This window comes from Aureobasidium pullulans (genome assembly GCF_000721785.1).
Source record: "Aureobasidium pullulans EXF-150 unplaced genomic scaffold scaffold_24, whole genome shotgun sequence".
Classification (NCBI taxonomy): domain Eukaryota; kingdom Fungi; phylum Ascomycota; class Dothideomycetes; order Dothideales; family Saccotheciaceae; genus Aureobasidium; species Aureobasidium pullulans.
This window is the reverse complement of record NW_021941044.1, coordinates 237,546-253,002: the sequence shown is the minus strand read 5'-3', so window position 1 is coordinate 253,002 and position 15,457 is coordinate 237,546. Positions and strand designations below refer to the sequence as shown.

Here is a 15,457-nt window from a genome sequence, read left to right as displayed (position 1 = left end):
CTGTTGTAATTGTTGAAATCTTACATGCACTCAATATACTTCAATGTATCTGCAGAGTAAATACACTAGAAGAGAGCTTCGTCTTCTCTGAAAAGCCTCCGGCAGGGAATTGAATTTCAATCACAACGCTCATTGGGGGGTGAATATCTACATTGTGCATTAAACTCGTCTACTTCTTCGATACTTGCTGGATCAATCTCTCGACCTCGGTCGCTGCTTGACCGGTCGCCTTATCACGGAGCGATTCGAGTAATCTCAGGTTGCGAGCCTTTGCCGCTTCTTCGGCTGCCTTTGCAATCAAACCACATTTCGTCCACAGCTCGACACGTTCTTCTACTGTCAAGTTGGTGCACTTGGGTATGTACAAAGATGCAAGCTTCGGGTTGCCGGCAGACAGTATTTCGTTGATGAATGGCTGCAAAATTGATTAGCAGATGCTTTTTTGGACAACCTAGAGAACAACTCACCTCCCAGCCGATAGGGCTCTTGCGCAATTTTGACATATCCTCGAGCTCGCGCCAGTCACGGCGAGAGACGAGTGCGCGCAGACGTATCCACCAATACACCTTGTCTGAAACCTTGAACTCAGATTGCACCTTCTGACTTCTTTTGACATTGCCGAGTCTGATGAGCTTGTATATCGTCTCATTGATGCTGAGACCGCTAAAGTCTTCATCAAGATCTCTCTTGAATGCATCTTGGAATTTGAGCAGCTTTTGCTCTTCCTCGATGGCTCGTACTTGTAGTGATTGGTCTTTTGACTCTTGAAGAATCTTTGAAGCCATTTTGAGTTTGTCGTTTCGGGCATTGGCGTCTGTGATGTTGAGTGAATCTGACAGTAATAGGTTGGAGCTGTCGAGACGTCGATCATCTTGGTAGAACAAGTCTTTGAGAAGTTCTTGATCTTGGTCCCAAGCCGAGGCTTCAACAAGGGCAGTTGCGACCGGTCGTCCATTGATCGTGCGGAAAAATGTGGCGAGCGGCAGCTTTTTCTTTAGGTGCAGCAGTACGTGATATACCAAGTCAGTGTCTCCACTTTCGATGGCTTTATCCAAAGCAAGTGAGTCCTCCTCTACGTTCAGCAAAAGTGGTACTTGCTTGCCAGCTCGCGGCTCATGTTCAAGGAGCTCCGTTGCGAGTTTGCCGCGACCTTCTTCATACGCCGTTTGGGCGATCTCTTCAAACGAAATGCCGCGCTTGCCTTGCAATCTCTCGACAATTTCGGCGCAGATGTCTTCCTCGTCACCTGTAGAGCTACGCACTTTTTGGCGTGCCCAGTGTACATAGATCTTGTCAAGAGGAAGGTCGAGGTGCTCGGAGATTTTGATAGCTAGGAGGTATTCCTTGCGGTTTATCAATCTCTGCACCAAATTTGCAGGTGTCAGACGAGTGTATTGGTCGAAGCTGAGAGGTAGGCCAATCTCAAAGAAGCGGACAGCATTGAGAACTCGTAACGTCTCACACATGTCAACGAACTCGTCGCTGTTATAAAGGTCGAGTACTGATTTGCCAAATGAGGCAGCCTTCAAGAGTTGTTTCTGCCAATGCACACTGAACTCGTGACCAGCAGCACTGATGCATGTGTCAACAGCCTCATCGAGGTTCGGTCTGATGAGCTGAATGTTCTCGTCGGCCTTGGGAGATTTTCGGTCGAGTTGTTCTGCTGCATCAAGCAAAACTGAGGCTGGTGATGTGGAGCCCAGTCTGAAAGTCTCCTCGGATACCTCTGGCACCTTCTGGATGAACTCGCATACATCGTTGGTGAAGATACGGAGACCGTCAATATCTGGAGATAGATGAACCCAAGAGTCGTAGTAGTGCTTTGAAGCAGCGCCGTTCGGACCAACTAGATGTACCTCGTCCTCCCAAGCCAGAACTACAGCATTGTTGCCACACCACTGCAGATCCTTTGGAGGAGTCTTGACGCGCGAGTCGTACTCAGTCAAACGGTTCTCAAAGTCACTGCTGATGACCCAGACTTTTCCGTCCTGTGTGTACAGCGCGATGAACTTGGCGTTCGGCGCGACGGAGATGTGCTTGAAGGGACCGTTTTGAAGCTTGCGATCCTGAGCTTCGGAGGCATCAATGATGACGATAGTGTCGTCAATGGCCAAGATGGCTTCGACAGAGCGTGACAAGGTAAAGGCTGGAGGGATAACGGCCCAGGACAAGATTTCACCTTCCGGAGGCGTGGCTAGGAGAGTCGGACGCGGTTCATCGTAGCGTGAGACCGAGACGAGTTGGTTGTTTCCGAGGAGAGCGACGAAGCCTGAGGACCAGAAGCGACACGAGACAACCCCGTGCTGGTCGGCGCCATGGCCTAGACTGAAGGGTATGAAGTCGCCGCTGAGGTCGTGGTATATCCTGACAGTGCCATCGTTGGTGACGACAATCAATCTTTCATCCTCAGACCAGCCGCAGCCGTGGATAGAGCCCTTGTCCCAGTTGATGCGGTGGATCAGCTTGCCCGAGCAAGTGTAGATGTCGATGGACGGTCGTGCTGCATTGGAGCTGCGGTAGGCGTACAGTTTGTTCTCATCGCGGTATATGGCTATCTATCTAACACTGTCAGTCGGCGTGATTCGTCGCAGCTGTCTCGTTCACGTACAGCACCGCTCAATGGAGCGCCGACTAGCACATGGTTCTCAAGTTCCAGCTCCGGATCAAAGACGGATGTGTATAGCTGCGTCTTTCGGTAGAAGCGATCGCCTACTCTTTCCCAGTCCGCCGTAGCCTTCGACATTTCATCAAAAGATCATTGTTTGAGTCGGGGCTCGCTGTCGCATCCACGTAGAGTCGATGCTTTGACGTAGCTGCTGAGGTCTGTGCACGGCCCTGGCTAATTACTTCCCAAACGAGCCTCACTAACTTGACAATCATCATCGCTCTTTCCCATGTCTATACTATCGACAATCACATCAACCACGAGGAAAGGAGATCCCGTCTGAAGGCAGGAGTGCTTGTTGGCAACTTCTATCATCCGACATGGATACTACAGCTGCCAAAGTCCAGGCTCTCGGCGATCTGGAGTTGGCTGTTTTGCTTTGCCTAGTAGCTCAGCAACATTGTATAATATCTACCCAGAACCTTTTGCTCGACAACCTTGCTCAAGAATTGAAACTAGTCCGTCTTCTCTTTGGCCTTACGCCTCTTGCTCCAAACACTAACCAATGTCAAGATTGCTGCCAACATCTTCGGTCTCACCTGTGCCCTGGTCGACTGCTCCGCCGCGACTACTCTCGATGACTTCAAGCAGTCTGTCCTTGTCGATGTTCAGGATCCGTTGGATGATCATGCTGCTTCTTCGACCCACCTATCGCTACCCTCCTTCAAACACACCGGTTCCAGGCAAACCTTTTTCCGTAATCAGTCTGGCACCAGTAATGAACTTGACGAACGCAAGATTGCCGACATCATTATCGCAAAGGATCTGAATATGGCCAACAGCAACGTTCAAACACAGGCTCTTGAGGTAAGACTGAATTTTTCTAGTTCTCATGGACTTCTCTGATCATCTACTAGCTCATCCGTACCAAGAGATTATTCAGCCATACTGCCATGCACGGTACATCGAAGAACTTCCTTTTCGTGGCTCTGCAGGCATCCGAGTCCAAGTCAAGACTTGGTTTCCATCTCGTAAGCCTCACTCCACACTTAGAAATGGACATACACTGATTGACGTCTCAAGAACGACATGTTTGCCATCTCACATTACCACTCAGAAGAAGACGGCTTCCCCAACCTGGAGGAACAACATTTCCAGGAGCCGCCGCCATCTGATGATGCCGCATCGATATCATCAGTCGTCAAGCATCCACTTCCTGAGCAGGACGCGCTCCGCAACTTTCCTGTAATCTCGCCCGACGAAGTTCAAACCTTGCGTGCTGCTGTCAAAGATGTTCGAGTCAGCGCCGAAGTGGCCTCATATCTCCACAACATTGTTATCTTCATGCGATTGAACCGTTTCGTTGCAGGAGGTATCTCTGCCTATGCAACTCGGCACTTTCGAGCCATTGTATATGCTCTCGCCCCCTTGCATGATCTCACTTACGCTCCTCCTTCATTGGTTGCTCTAGCGGCAAGAAAGGTATATGCACATCGCTTGGTACTGGCTACTTCTAATACAGAAAGGAGTATGCAATGGGGAAGTGACTACCGTGCAGTCGAACAAGTTCTTAAAGGTGTCACTGTGGAAGATGCTATTGAGTCTGTTCTATCCAGTGTGGAAGCGCCACTTTGAGCAGGCTTCGTCTTCATACGACACAGGCTTACACTGGAATGACCTAACAACTCTATGTCCATCAGAGGCTCTACTTGTCTTGACGCCCAAACATCGGCGCATTTGCCTGCCACTCTCGCAGAAGCACACCGACCTCGATCTTCAAATCCTCAACGACATCGTCCATCTTGATATCCGCCTTGTCCCACCCGAACGGATTCTCAAGATGTCTAGCTATTGTATCAATACCCTCAAGGCAGAAGATAATCTAGTACAATTAGCATGTTTCTTGTGCTGAATTGATACAGTTACCACGAACCAAAGAAACAAGGACGACAGTCCACCACTGCATGCTCTCGACGAAAGCGAATGGCAGCACACCTCCGTACAGAGCCAAGACTTGTCTGGTGTGAATGAGATATTCGACCGGGATTGGCGTCAACCGGATGGTCTCCATAGTGCCATAAGCTGCGACCATCGAGTTGAGCTGCACCGAGAGTTGGGAAGCCTGAGGACTGTGGAACCATCCTCTATCATGAGAGCGTTTAATAAAGGCTTCGATGGACATGGTGAGCTGAACAGGAAGACCGAGACCTTCAAACTCATGCGTCTGCGACATCTTCGGTCCGAGTAGTTCTCTCAACTCAGGCTTCAAAGATCCAGATCCGCTGTCTTCCAGGTCCGGTGCTCCAACACTGTGCTCCCACTCCCATTGGAGCGTGTTTTTGACCGCATACACAACTGCCAGTAAAGCATGAACAGCCTCTTCAACCTCCGCCCTCTCAGCAGGTGTAGGCTCAGGCTTGTTCGCAGCATAAGAACACGTCAAAAAAGTCCTGGTCAAATTCCTGATATTTGTACAAATCGTCGTCAAGTTCTCCTGTCCGGACCAGAATCGTGCATAAGAGCTTTGATTGCGAAAGACGAGCAATAAACCCACGACAATCGACAACGATGACGTAATGCTGCCGGGAAGGTGTGGTGTGTATGGTGTAAAGTCGTCAATGTACACAATCAAAGCTGCAAAGAGTGCATGGAGGATCACTGGGAGTAGAACATCGCTGTGGACGGAGCCTTTGGCGAATCGGAGGACTAGTGGCATTCGACGGGGCTTTCTCCTTGCTCTGTTCATCATTGGCTTTGTCGGGCGGCGGACGGGACGAGGTCGCATTGTGTTGGTGGTTACTGATTCTCGTCTGGGTCTTGAGAAGTGGGATCGAGTGTCTTGATATAATGCTTGTTGATTTGAGTTTCTTATCTGTTGTGTCAATTGGAAAGGAGAAAACATGAAACAGGCCGGCGGGTGGCTTCGAAGATGCGGTGTGGCTGTTTGCCAGGGTGGCCCGCTTGACAAGAGCTTGCGGTCTAAATATCAACATTGTTGCCGACCACCATGTGTTTTGGGGGTAATACCTCTGTCAGTGGTGTCTAATAGCTCTACTACGTGCGCTGTGATGTTTTTTAGGTTCCTCTCTGTCCACGTCGGGTCAGAATATAATATCGGCCTCGAATTCCAAAGCTTTTCTGGAGCGTCACACCAACACGCATGGACTGGTGGAGGGAATGTGAACCAGCCACAGACAGGAAGTTTGAAGGACATCAGGGACAGTGATTGAGCTACAAATGAACATGAATTGTATTATGCATATTCTCATCAACTAGGTAGTTACCACGCTTGCGAGTTTCCAGTGTCCGACGAGGTCTGAGCAAGCTCGATGATCTTCAACACATCGGCAGCATCATCTCCACTGACTGGAACATCTCCCTCACCCTTCAAAGCCTTGGCAAGAGTGCGGTAGTACTCGACGTAAGTTGGTGGAGGCTCGATGGAAGCAACGGTTTCGCGGTTGAACTTTCCGTCTGCGGAAGCGACAGTCAGAGTACCGTGAGAAGACGAAGGCTCAACACCAAACTCAGGGCTATCAAGCTTGACACCACCAAGAAGTTGAGGTTCCTGAACATCCAAATGGCACTTTCTGAACGAGCCCTTGGTTCCGCGAACCCAGAATCTCAATTGCTCTTGCTCTGGACTGATGGCAGAGCTCTTGACTGTAACCAGCATCTCATCTTCGGGAGATCCGTAACGAAGCAATACTGTGCATGCATCTGGGGCACAGTCGCCAGTCTTGAGGCCCTTTCGTTGCACTTGGACGAAGCCTGTGACGGTTTTGGGAGCTCCAAACAGGTGGTAAACTTGGTCCAGCAAATGACTTCCCAGGTCGTAAAGTGCACCGCTGGCCGGACTGGCCAGGGTCTTCCATGTTGTGCGAGTAGGAGGGTCAGGACGGAAGCGATCGAAATGTGTCTCGAACTCGGCAATGTCACCCAGCTTTCCCGAAGCCAAGATTTGCTTCAAAGTGACAAAGTCCTGGTCCCATCGTCTGTTTTGGTAGACTGCCAACAAGCGCTTCTTCTCCTTGGCCAATTTTACTAGTTCTCTGGCTTCCTTTGATGTCGGGACGAAAGGCTTTTCCACGACAACGTGCTTGCCGCTCTCGAGAGCCTTCTGGGTGAATTCGTAGTGTGTTTCCGGGATGCTGGTGACAATGACCAAATCTACTGTTTCGTCGGCGAAAAGATCATCCGCACTGCGGAAAAGCTTGATTGAAGGGTGGTCGGCCGAAGCATCGTCACCAGATTTGGGGCTACGTTGTACAATGGCATAGAGATTGAAGTCCGGAAGAGCCTGAATGAAAGGAATGTGGAAGACCTTTGCACTCAAGCCGTAGCCAATGACACCAACGTTGATCTTCTTGTCTGCAGACATTGTGAAATTGAGATGGTTAGAGACTGGAGGAAGGTGTTGTGAATCAAGTGATGTATGTCTTAACAAGCAGGCGGATGGATGCTTTATAGCGAATTATGGAAACAAGTGTCCTTTTTCAGGCGAGAAGCTCAACAAGGGTGATAGTAAGGCTATAATATCACACTCGGTGAGTCACGTATGAGTGGTGAGAACGAGGAAGACTTGTTGTGTGGACTGTATTATCAATCAGTGTCGGCTTCTGGGAGCGGGTGAAGCTGAGGGGGCAGGATAGCCGACGACCTGTCGGCCGAAACGCCCAAAGCAGACGGAGCCGCCGAAGCAGTCAGGGCTCGAAATGCCAGCCATCTCACACATGAGAATACGCAGTACTCACACCGGAAGCAATACTGCCTATTCCGTCAACCACCATCCGAACTGCATCGAATCAACGCTGCGCAGCTCTAGGCAAACCACCGAACATAGCCGTGTCGACGCAGGCGCCTGCTCACGGCAGGAAAGCAGCTGTCGCAATCGCACGGATGCCTCTTTCCGAGACGGAGCTGAGGCTCGTTGAAGCCATGTTCGAGAATAAGCGCGACGTCAAGGCCGTTCTCCAAGTCCTACCACATGCCGTCGTATCCACCCTGTACAGGCAAAAGAAGAACTATGACACCTTCGGCTCAATACACAAGCCAGAGACGACCAAGAAGAGGAGACTTAGAAAACCAGTCGTAGCTGATGCGGATCCCGATCCTGAAGCCTCAACGACCCCCAGTAGTTCCGATAGCCCTCCCTCCAGACTGTCCGACACAGATCGCACTGTAGAGATGTTGTTCTCCCAAGGCTGCAGCGTGCGTGTCGTACAGTCGTGGTTCCCCAACAGACCCAAGAGCAGCCTCTACCGAATGCAACACAACCTCGACGTCTATGGATCCGTCCGAAAGCCAGAAACCATGTGGAAAAAGAAGGGAAGACCTTGTTCTGTTACACCCGAAATGAAAGAATGGCTAGTCCAGCTAGTCAAGGAGGGAAAGGAGATGTGGCAGAGAGACCTTGCCTACGAGCTGTTCACAAAGTTCGGCGTCTTTGTGTCGCCATCTACAATCTCACGACTTCTCAAGGAGCAGCACATCTCAAAAAGGTTAGGCCCAGTAGCAAGTACAGAAGTTGATGAAATGGGCGAAGAACATGAAGCAGAAGAAGAAGACACACACGAGGTAGAAGAGGAGGAAGAGGCTTTTGATATACCAATCACGCAAGATCCCAACCTGGATCCTTTTTTCCAATTGGCCTTCTGATTACTACGAAGAATACGGCCGACACGACCTTGCGCTCAGGTCCAGGTGATTACAGGCTTTACTGTTTCGCCTGTGTGCATCTCCTGGATGCCTCTTTCAAAGTCCTCCGCCGGCATAAGCTTGACGAACCTGTCAAAGGGGAACTTGCCTTCCCGATACCACTGAATCATCTTTGGGATGAACTCGGAAGATGTGCTGTTTCCTTCAATGGCTCCCATGTAAGCCTTACCGCTGTTCATGAAAAGGAACGCTGGCAGCTCAACCTGGAACTCTGGAGGCGTTGAGCCCACCTGAATGATCTTTCCACCCTTCCTTGTCATCTCAATCCCAGCCATGACAAGCACCGGCGCACCCGTCGTATCGATTGTGATTGAAGGACCAGCGCCCTCGCAAATGTTCTGTACTGCTTGGACCACAGTCAAGCCAGTGGGGAGCTTCGATGTATCAAGCACATGCGTAGCACCGAGTGACTTTGCCGTCTCCATACGGCTGCCCACGCGATCAATTCCGATGATCGTCCTGCAACCTGAGAGTTTTGCTGCCATGATAGCGCTCAAACCGACACCGCCCAGACCAAGAATTGCAATGGCATCCTTTTCTGTTGCTTTGGCTACATTGATGACCGTACCAGCACCTGTCTGGAAACCGCAGCCAAGTGGCGCAAACGCTTGCAGTTCCTCCTTGCTCTCCACGAGGTCGGTAACGTTGACAACGCTGTTCTGCTTGGCCACACTGTAGCGAGAGAAGCTGGACTGGCCAAAGAATTTGCCAGCGATCACTGTCGGGTCCTCGGGGTTGGTGGATTCGAAAGCGGGTTTGTTGCCAAAGTTCAATGGCATGCTCTCGTAGCAGAGTGACGGGAGACCGTTCTTGCAAGATTCGCATTCACCACACCAGTCGAATGACAGCAATACAGCATCGCCGGGTTTAGCAACCTTGACTTTCGATCCAACTGCTTTGACGTATCCAGAACCTGTAGAACTTAGTATCCGTAGTAATCATACCTGCTGGATTACCCTTACCTTCATGACCAAGGACACGTGGGTAGTAGAATAGATCCGGGTTGCCTGTGCCTGTACCACACATGACATCTGTATGGCAAACACCACTGGCCACGAGCTCAACTAGCAACTCATCATCCTTGATCTCCCTCGTCGTGACATCCTCAATCTTCCAGCCCTTGTTGGCCAAAGTATCGCGAGCAACTATAGCCTTGCCCGTCCACGTTTTTTGTTCTCCAGACATGTTGTTGTGCTTCTCCTTGTCGTCCAATTCTTTCCAGACTTTGAGTAGAGATGGAGGAATGTTGTTGGAAGCTCTAGACGTCATGAGTTTGATTTTCTTAGCATGAGATGTTGCTCTTGATCTTTGACCCACCTTCACCTTGCCTGGATAGGTTGTCGCAAGTGGTGTGTGATGCGGGGCGCTTGGGACCGGTATTTGCTTGCGGCTCGTCATGACGATCTGAACTGGTGGACCCCTCATAGATTTGAGTTTTGAACCGGTTCCTTGCTGGCTCCACTTTTGGGTATATGGTTTATGAGAGAGACAACAATATGCCGACGTGTTCTGCATGTTTCTTTGCCTACAATTTACTAGAACCTAGACCCGGAAAAGACAGTTGAACACTGTCTTTGCATCTTTGTGGAAATCATCGCGGAGGAAGATCATGATATGCTCTGCGGAGAAGCGTGGGGTGCATCTGTCACCATCCGTTCTCTCGGGTCTCACACATATTCCACAGTGCATTCAATTACGTGCAAAGGACGATTTCGAAGCGTTTCTCGATATTTCATTTTATCCTCAAAAGTTTCCTGCACATCTGGCTGACACGACTGCAGCGTCTAAGATACACCCCAAACAACGTGTATCGACTTGCCTCAGATATTTGAACTATGCCTGGACCTGATTGAGACGTGTAACACCTGCTGTAACTCTCTCCAAAGTGACATCGAGCAGGTCAAGCTCAGCCATGTGAGCATCGTTCTTGCCTGTGTCCTCCCAAACGCTGGCCAATTCGCCATTAGCCTTGCCTTCCTTGAAGCGAGCTGATGCGACACGTAGGGGCTGCAAGAACGATCCTGCCACATCGTTGTTAGAATGCAAGTCGCCAATAGCCAGTGGTTCATATAGGTGCTGTGCTGATAAGAGCAGGTAGTAGAAGTTGAGCGATGCCAGGTAAAAGTGCAAACTTTGTTGGAATGTGAGCCAAAACTCGGTGATGCTGGTCGATGTGAGATCATGGGTTAAATCGGGGAAGAGGTATGGCGCCAGGCTGTCCAATGCTACTGGGGTTGCAAAGACGGAGTCGTTGTCCTTTCCATCCTGTACTGATCCATGTTGCTCAGGTTTGTGAGAGTGGATCGGTGTCGGAGGGTTGGCTTCGATGGTCTCGCCCTTGACCCAGCTGATGGCGGCAACTTTGAGGTTGTCAAAGGGGCAATGCTCAAGTGTATCCTTGATGAAGGCGAGTCTTTCAGCATCGGAAGGGTTAGATCGCAGGATGGTGGACGCCAGGTAGAACGCGTGGTAGCGTATGCTTGGAGATGGTGAGTTGGAGGAGATCAAAGACAGATACTGCAAATATTGGCTGAATTCTTCGCTGTCTGCTGGCTCGCCGACATGATCATCTTCGACAGCAAGTATGGCAAGAGCCAAGACAGCGTCGAGCACAGCTTCAGGCTCCGTGCCAATGGTTGTGCCCATGTCAGAAGAGCTTGCGATGTAGTTGTGGAGGACTTTCTGATGTTCAGGGAAGATGCTGAACATGTCCTTGGGCTTTGGTGTAGAGTAAAGAACAGTAGCAACATTTGCAGCAGCGAACATGAAGAGAGAGCCCACCTTTGATAAGGGGATGTCATTGGCAGTCTTGGGGAACTCGTCCTCGTTGTCGGGAACAAGAGAATGGCCAGGATCAGCTTTCTCCATGGCTGGCAGAAGATCCCGTCTCTCCATGCCCAGATCGCGGGCCAAGGCGACCAAACCACCAACAGCAGTCAAACGAGCTGCAAGCTCTTCGTCCAGAATGAATCTATCAGTCATCGAAGGTTTGCCAGGAACGGTGCGCTCGGGATGCAACTTCTCTTGGAGGCGACTGCACCATGCCAGACCAGGTGCATCGCGATCGGAGTCCAAGCTGAGCATGTAGTCTTCGAAGACATGAGTGATGAACGACTGGAAAAGGCGCTTCTGAATAGCGGCCTCGCTTGCCGACGGAGACCTTTCGGCGGTATCAGACTCTGGATCGGGCGCCGATGATTTGAAGTTTGCGCTCAGAATCTGGGTACTGCTCTTGCGAGGAGGTAGGTTTGGACGCTTGGTTCCAGAAACGTTCTTTACGAATTGGACGATGGCCGAGATCAACTCTTCTTTGTGGCTGACCGAGTTGGAGAAGGATACCAGGATGGCTTGAAGCGTGGTTGACAAGAAGCGGCTGGGGTATTGCGTCTTGATACGAGTGTGCAAGGTCGACAGCATAGATAGAAGACTGGTGAACTGCAGTACAGAGAGGGGTAGAGGCGCAGGTGTTTCTACAGCTTGAGTCGTCTTACCACTGCTGCTTCCAACAGGTTCAGTCTTGGCAGGGTGGTAGGCTGGATTGGTCTCCTCGCCAGCAATAGGTTCATCATCCTCAGTGTCGGGTTCAAGACCCTGGAAATCAATCAAGCGCAGTGATTCTGTCACTTTCAGAATGACCTCGCGTGGATTCCCAAGGCGCGCAATATCCTGCAGACATTCGTCCGAGTTCGGTAGAAGAGGCACGAGCAAGTGAACAAGATCCCATCCGATGTTAGTGGTCAACTTGGTATCTTGCAGTACTTGGTGGAGCGTAGGCAGTGACTCCGGGTTGAGATTGTATTCGATGATGGTGAGGTAAGTGATGTAATCGGTTGCAGGAGGCAACGCCTCGATCAAAGGATTCTTTTCAGCCATGATATGATGTTGTTGTGAGGTTGGTAGCAAAGACGTGGTCTAGAGAGGGCTGTCAAGCTGAGCAGACACCGAGGTGGGGTGGGGTTGTCGACGTTTCGAACGGGTGTTGTTCGTCATTTCGGGCAATGATCTGCCCGTGCACCATGAACACCACCGTCTCCTTACTGAAGTTTATCACGAATGCAGTTGCGAATGCACAATCCTTTTCTGGAGCAGCCTTGTACCCAGTGAGAGCAGTTCAAGTCATCCCTATCCATGCACAGTTCAGCGAAGCACAAAGGCATTGTGCATTTCGATATACATACATCACGCTGTGCTGTTGTGTGAGAGCAGTGGAAGAGGAAACTACCAAGAAGATGGCTACTCATGCAACATGTTTGAAGTTCGACTGAAACGCCAAAGGCTATGTTCGAAACACCGACTGCCTTAATATACTATTCCAGCTTCGTACAAGTCATGGTGGGGCTCGTTGCTGGCCTTGCCGACACCGATTCACATGTGTGCTAATTCACAACTGACAATTTCAAGAGGTGGCAGAGGAGAGGTCTTCTCAGCTACGTGGTACTCTCACCGCTGGGGTGAGGTTCACGTCCTGGTATAGCCTACTCAATACCTACGAATCTAGCTAGGAAAGAGAGGGGCCTGTCTTCGTCGGTCTTGAGCTTGCATGCATCGCATGTTGAGTACAAATACACTTATGCAAGGAGACAAGTATATGCATTTCGTCTATTCAAAGATTATCAACACCATGAAAGCTTTGATTGTCTTATGCAAAGTAACAGCTCGTCAAACGCCCTGGCTGGGGTGCCCGAATCTTCAAGAAGTACACACCGCTTAGCACGCTCAGGTTGCCTATGGTGATATCGAAAAGTGTAGTCATAGTGGATTGAGTCGGATCGAAAAGAAACAGAGGTGACGGCGCCATGAGAACATTTAGGACACATTGAGCCTCTCGACGCGTCTTCGTGTTTCTGCCGAGCAAACAGGGGCACATCCCGTGCGACTCGGAGCGAATGGTCGTGTCAAGGGGCTCGGATAGATGGTAGATTGATAAGCTAAGCAGGTCGATGATCCGATCAAAAGCTATGATTGGCTCTGTCGTCCGAGAAACGAGTGGAGGATGCTCGGAATGAATCGATGGAGAGCGGGATCGGGGAAGACGCGTGCAAGACACGGGTCAAAAAGTGTTGTTGTTAAGTGAAATTAGAAGGCTGGACTCGGCTGGGTAAGGAGAGGCCCTTCAAGCTCTCAGAATTCGTCTTTGAGGGTTGCACCATTAGAACGGCACGAAAAGGTGACTGAAACCTGCAGACAAATGATGGAAGGGAACTTGAGACGAAGTTGTGATATGTTCGATCAATACATAATATGGATTGGGAGAGAATCGATACCTGTCATTGAAACATGTTCGTGGTTCGGTCGTTGTGTATGATGGCATTTTCTTGAGAAAGTCGCGCTAGTGGTTAGCGTGACTTCCTCACGCGCTGAAGCTGCTTCTCTTCTTAAAGATCGCGTCTCGTTCATCTTCTGCACTTTACTTCCCATATCAACCATAGCATCTCCTCCTCAACGCAGTATCAATTGGTCTGCTTATTTGTTCAGTTGCTTCACTACACATACATCACAATGTCCGCGCCACTGATCACCCCCTCAAAGAAGGTGAGAATTCTTTGTCCTGGAAACACGTCCAAAGCCAATCCAGCTAACGCGTATCTGCAGGCCGCCGAGGCTCTCGAGAACTTCAACATGGAGTCGCCCATGAAGCAGCCCAACTTCACCGCCGCGTCAGAAGAGAAGGAGAACATCATTTCGGATGAGGTCGCTGTACCAATCAAGGGCATCCCCATGCTCGACGACCTGCCCGAGCCCGAGGAAGCAAAGCCCAGTGCTGCTCCCGGTATCAAGGGCGACGAGGCCAACGAGCCCATCCTTCAAGAGAACCCCAACAGATTCGTGCTCTTCCCTATCAAGTACCACGAGGTCAGTCACACCAATTGACGCGTACGCGACGCGTCTTTTTCAATCTATCATGCATACTAACTCTTCATAGATTTGGAACATGTACAAGAAGGCCGAAGCCTCTTTCTGGACCGCCGAGGAGATTGATCTCTCCAAGGATCTTCACGACTGGAACAGACGTCTCAACGACGACGAGCGCTTCTTCATCTCTCACGTCCTCGCCTTCTTCGCTGCCTCTGACGGTATCGTCAACGAGAACCTTGTCGAGCGTTTCAGCTCTGAGGTTCAGATCCCCGAGGCCAGATGTTTCTACGGTTTCCAAATCATGATGGAGAACATCCACTCCGAGACTTACTCATTGCTCATCGACACATACATTAGCGAGCCCAAGCAACGTACCTACCTCTTCAACGCCATCGACAACATTCCTTGCATCAAGAGAAAGGCCGACTGGGCCCTCAAGTGGATCTGCGACAAGGATTCGACATTTGGCTGCCGCTTGATTGCTTTCGCCGCCGTCGAGGGTATCTTCTTCTCTGGCTCCTTCGCTTCCATCTTCTGGCTCAAGAAGCGTGGTCTCATGCCCGGTCTTACCTTCTCCAACGAGCTCATCTCTCGTGATGAGGGTATGCACACCGACTTCGCCTGCCTCCTCCACTCTCACCTCAAGAACAAGCCCTCTGCTGCTCTCGTCCGCGAGATAATCACCGAGGCTGTCGCTATCGAGCAAGAGTTCTTGTCAGATGCTCTTCCCTGTGCTCTTCTCGGCATGAACGCCAAGCTCATGTGTCAATACATCGAGTTTGTCGCTGACCGCCTGCTCCTCGCTCTCGGCGAGCCCAAGATCTACCAAGCCACCAACCCCTTCGACTTCATGGAGAACATCTCGTTGGCTGGCAAGACCAACTTCTTCGAGAAGAGAGTTGGTGACTACCAGAAGGCAGGTGTCATGAACAGCACAACAAAGAAGGAGGAGAGCAAGACCACAGAGGGTCTTGCCGCCACCGTCAGCGGCGACTTCGCCTTCGACGAGGACTTCTAGTCTTCTCGACCAACATCAAATTCATTTATGGGAAGGAGTATCATGGTTGTTGCAGCGGCTGCATAATGTGGCGTTCTGGGTAATGGGCATATCCAGGGAACCGGTTTTGGGTAAAGGCTTTGTTCGACTCAATTTTTACAGAAGGATGACCTGTCGGGTCGCGTGTTAGTTATGTAGTATAGTATATGAAATCGAATCCACGATAACACATCAAGACGTCCACATGCCAATCTACTCCAATCTATCCAAATCTACTGCGG

At 50.4% G+C, this 15,457-nt stretch overlaps 8 protein-coding genes across 8 annotated transcripts; 3 read left to right on the top strand and 5 right to left on the bottom strand.

Moving 5' to 3' along the window:
- Window positions 1-7: 7 nt before the first annotated feature.
- Window positions 8-2,743, bottom strand: M438DRAFT_326115 (vacuolar protein sorting-associated protein 16; the record flags this gene model as incomplete). The annotated part of the gene is made up of 3 exons (XM_029903114.1): window positions 8-415; window positions 468-2,555; window positions 2,609-2,743. The coding sequence occupies 3 exons, from the start codon at window positions 2,741-2,743 to the stop codon at window positions 170-172; spliced, it is 2,469 nt and encodes an 822-aa protein (XP_029756762.1). The 3' UTR covers window positions 8-169.
- Window positions 2,744-2,985: 242 nt separating this feature from the next.
- Window positions 2,986-4,240, top strand: M438DRAFT_281335 (uncharacterized protein; the record flags this gene model as incomplete). Its single annotated transcript, XM_029901230.1, has 4 exons — window positions 2,986-3,123; window positions 3,179-3,472; window positions 3,523-3,636; window positions 3,689-4,240. 4 exons carry the CDS (start codon window positions 2,986-2,988, stop codon window positions 4,238-4,240), a joined length of 1,098 nt encoding a protein of 365 aa, XP_029756761.1.
- A 35-nt stretch (window positions 4,241-4,275) lies between these two features.
- Window positions 4,276-6,002, bottom strand: M438DRAFT_109851 (uncharacterized protein). Its single transcript, XM_029898684.1, has 3 exons — window positions 5,633-6,002; window positions 4,539-5,584; window positions 4,276-4,487 (listed from the first exon to the last, which is right to left on the bottom strand). The coding sequence occupies exons 1-3, from the start codon at window positions 5,817-5,819 to the stop codon at window positions 4,311-4,313; spliced, it is 1,410 nt and encodes a 469-aa protein (XP_029756760.1). The 5' UTR covers window positions 5,820-6,002; the 3' UTR covers window positions 4,276-4,310.
- On the bottom strand, window positions 5,834-7,053 carry M438DRAFT_348797 (NAD(P)-binding protein). The gene has a single exon (XM_029906235.1). It carries the CDS (start codon window positions 6,984-6,986, stop codon window positions 5,886-5,888), a length of 1,101 nt encoding a protein of 366 aa, XP_029756759.1. The 5' UTR covers window positions 6,987-7,053; the 3' UTR covers window positions 5,834-5,885.
- Window positions 7,054-7,504: 451 nt separating this feature from the next.
- Window positions 7,505-8,263, top strand: M438DRAFT_338828 (uncharacterized protein; the record flags this gene model as incomplete). Its single annotated transcript, XM_029904157.1, has 1 exon — window positions 7,505-8,263. The coding sequence occupies one exon, from the start codon at window positions 7,505-7,507 to the stop codon at window positions 8,261-8,263; it is 759 nt and encodes a 252-aa protein (XP_029756758.1).
- Window positions 8,264-8,298: 35 nt separating this feature from the next.
- Window positions 8,299-9,508, bottom strand: M438DRAFT_281514 (NAD(P)-binding protein; the record flags this gene model as incomplete). Its single annotated transcript, XM_029901245.1, has 2 exons — window positions 8,299-9,236; window positions 9,286-9,508. The coding sequence occupies 2 exons, from the start codon at window positions 9,506-9,508 to the stop codon at window positions 8,299-8,301; spliced, it is 1,161 nt and encodes a 386-aa protein (XP_029756757.1).
- Window positions 9,509-9,672: 164 nt separating this feature from the next.
- On the bottom strand, window positions 9,673-12,239 carry M438DRAFT_348795 (DUF1760-domain-containing protein). Its single transcript, XM_029906234.1, has one exon. It carries the CDS (start codon window positions 12,194-12,196, stop codon window positions 10,157-10,159), a length of 2,040 nt encoding a protein of 679 aa, XP_029756756.1. The 5' UTR covers window positions 12,197-12,239; the 3' UTR covers window positions 9,673-10,156.
- A 1,502-nt stretch (window positions 12,240-13,741) lies between these two features.
- M438DRAFT_348793 (uncharacterized protein) lies at window positions 13,742-15,408 on the top strand. Its single transcript, XM_029906233.1, has 3 exons — window positions 13,742-13,855; window positions 13,916-14,176; window positions 14,247-15,408. The coding sequence occupies exons 1-3, from the start codon at window positions 13,823-13,825 to the stop codon at window positions 15,195-15,197; spliced, it is 1,245 nt and encodes a 414-aa protein (XP_029756755.1). The 5' UTR covers window positions 13,742-13,822; the 3' UTR covers window positions 15,198-15,408.
- The last annotated feature ends 49 nt before the right edge of the window (window positions 15,409-15,457 follow it).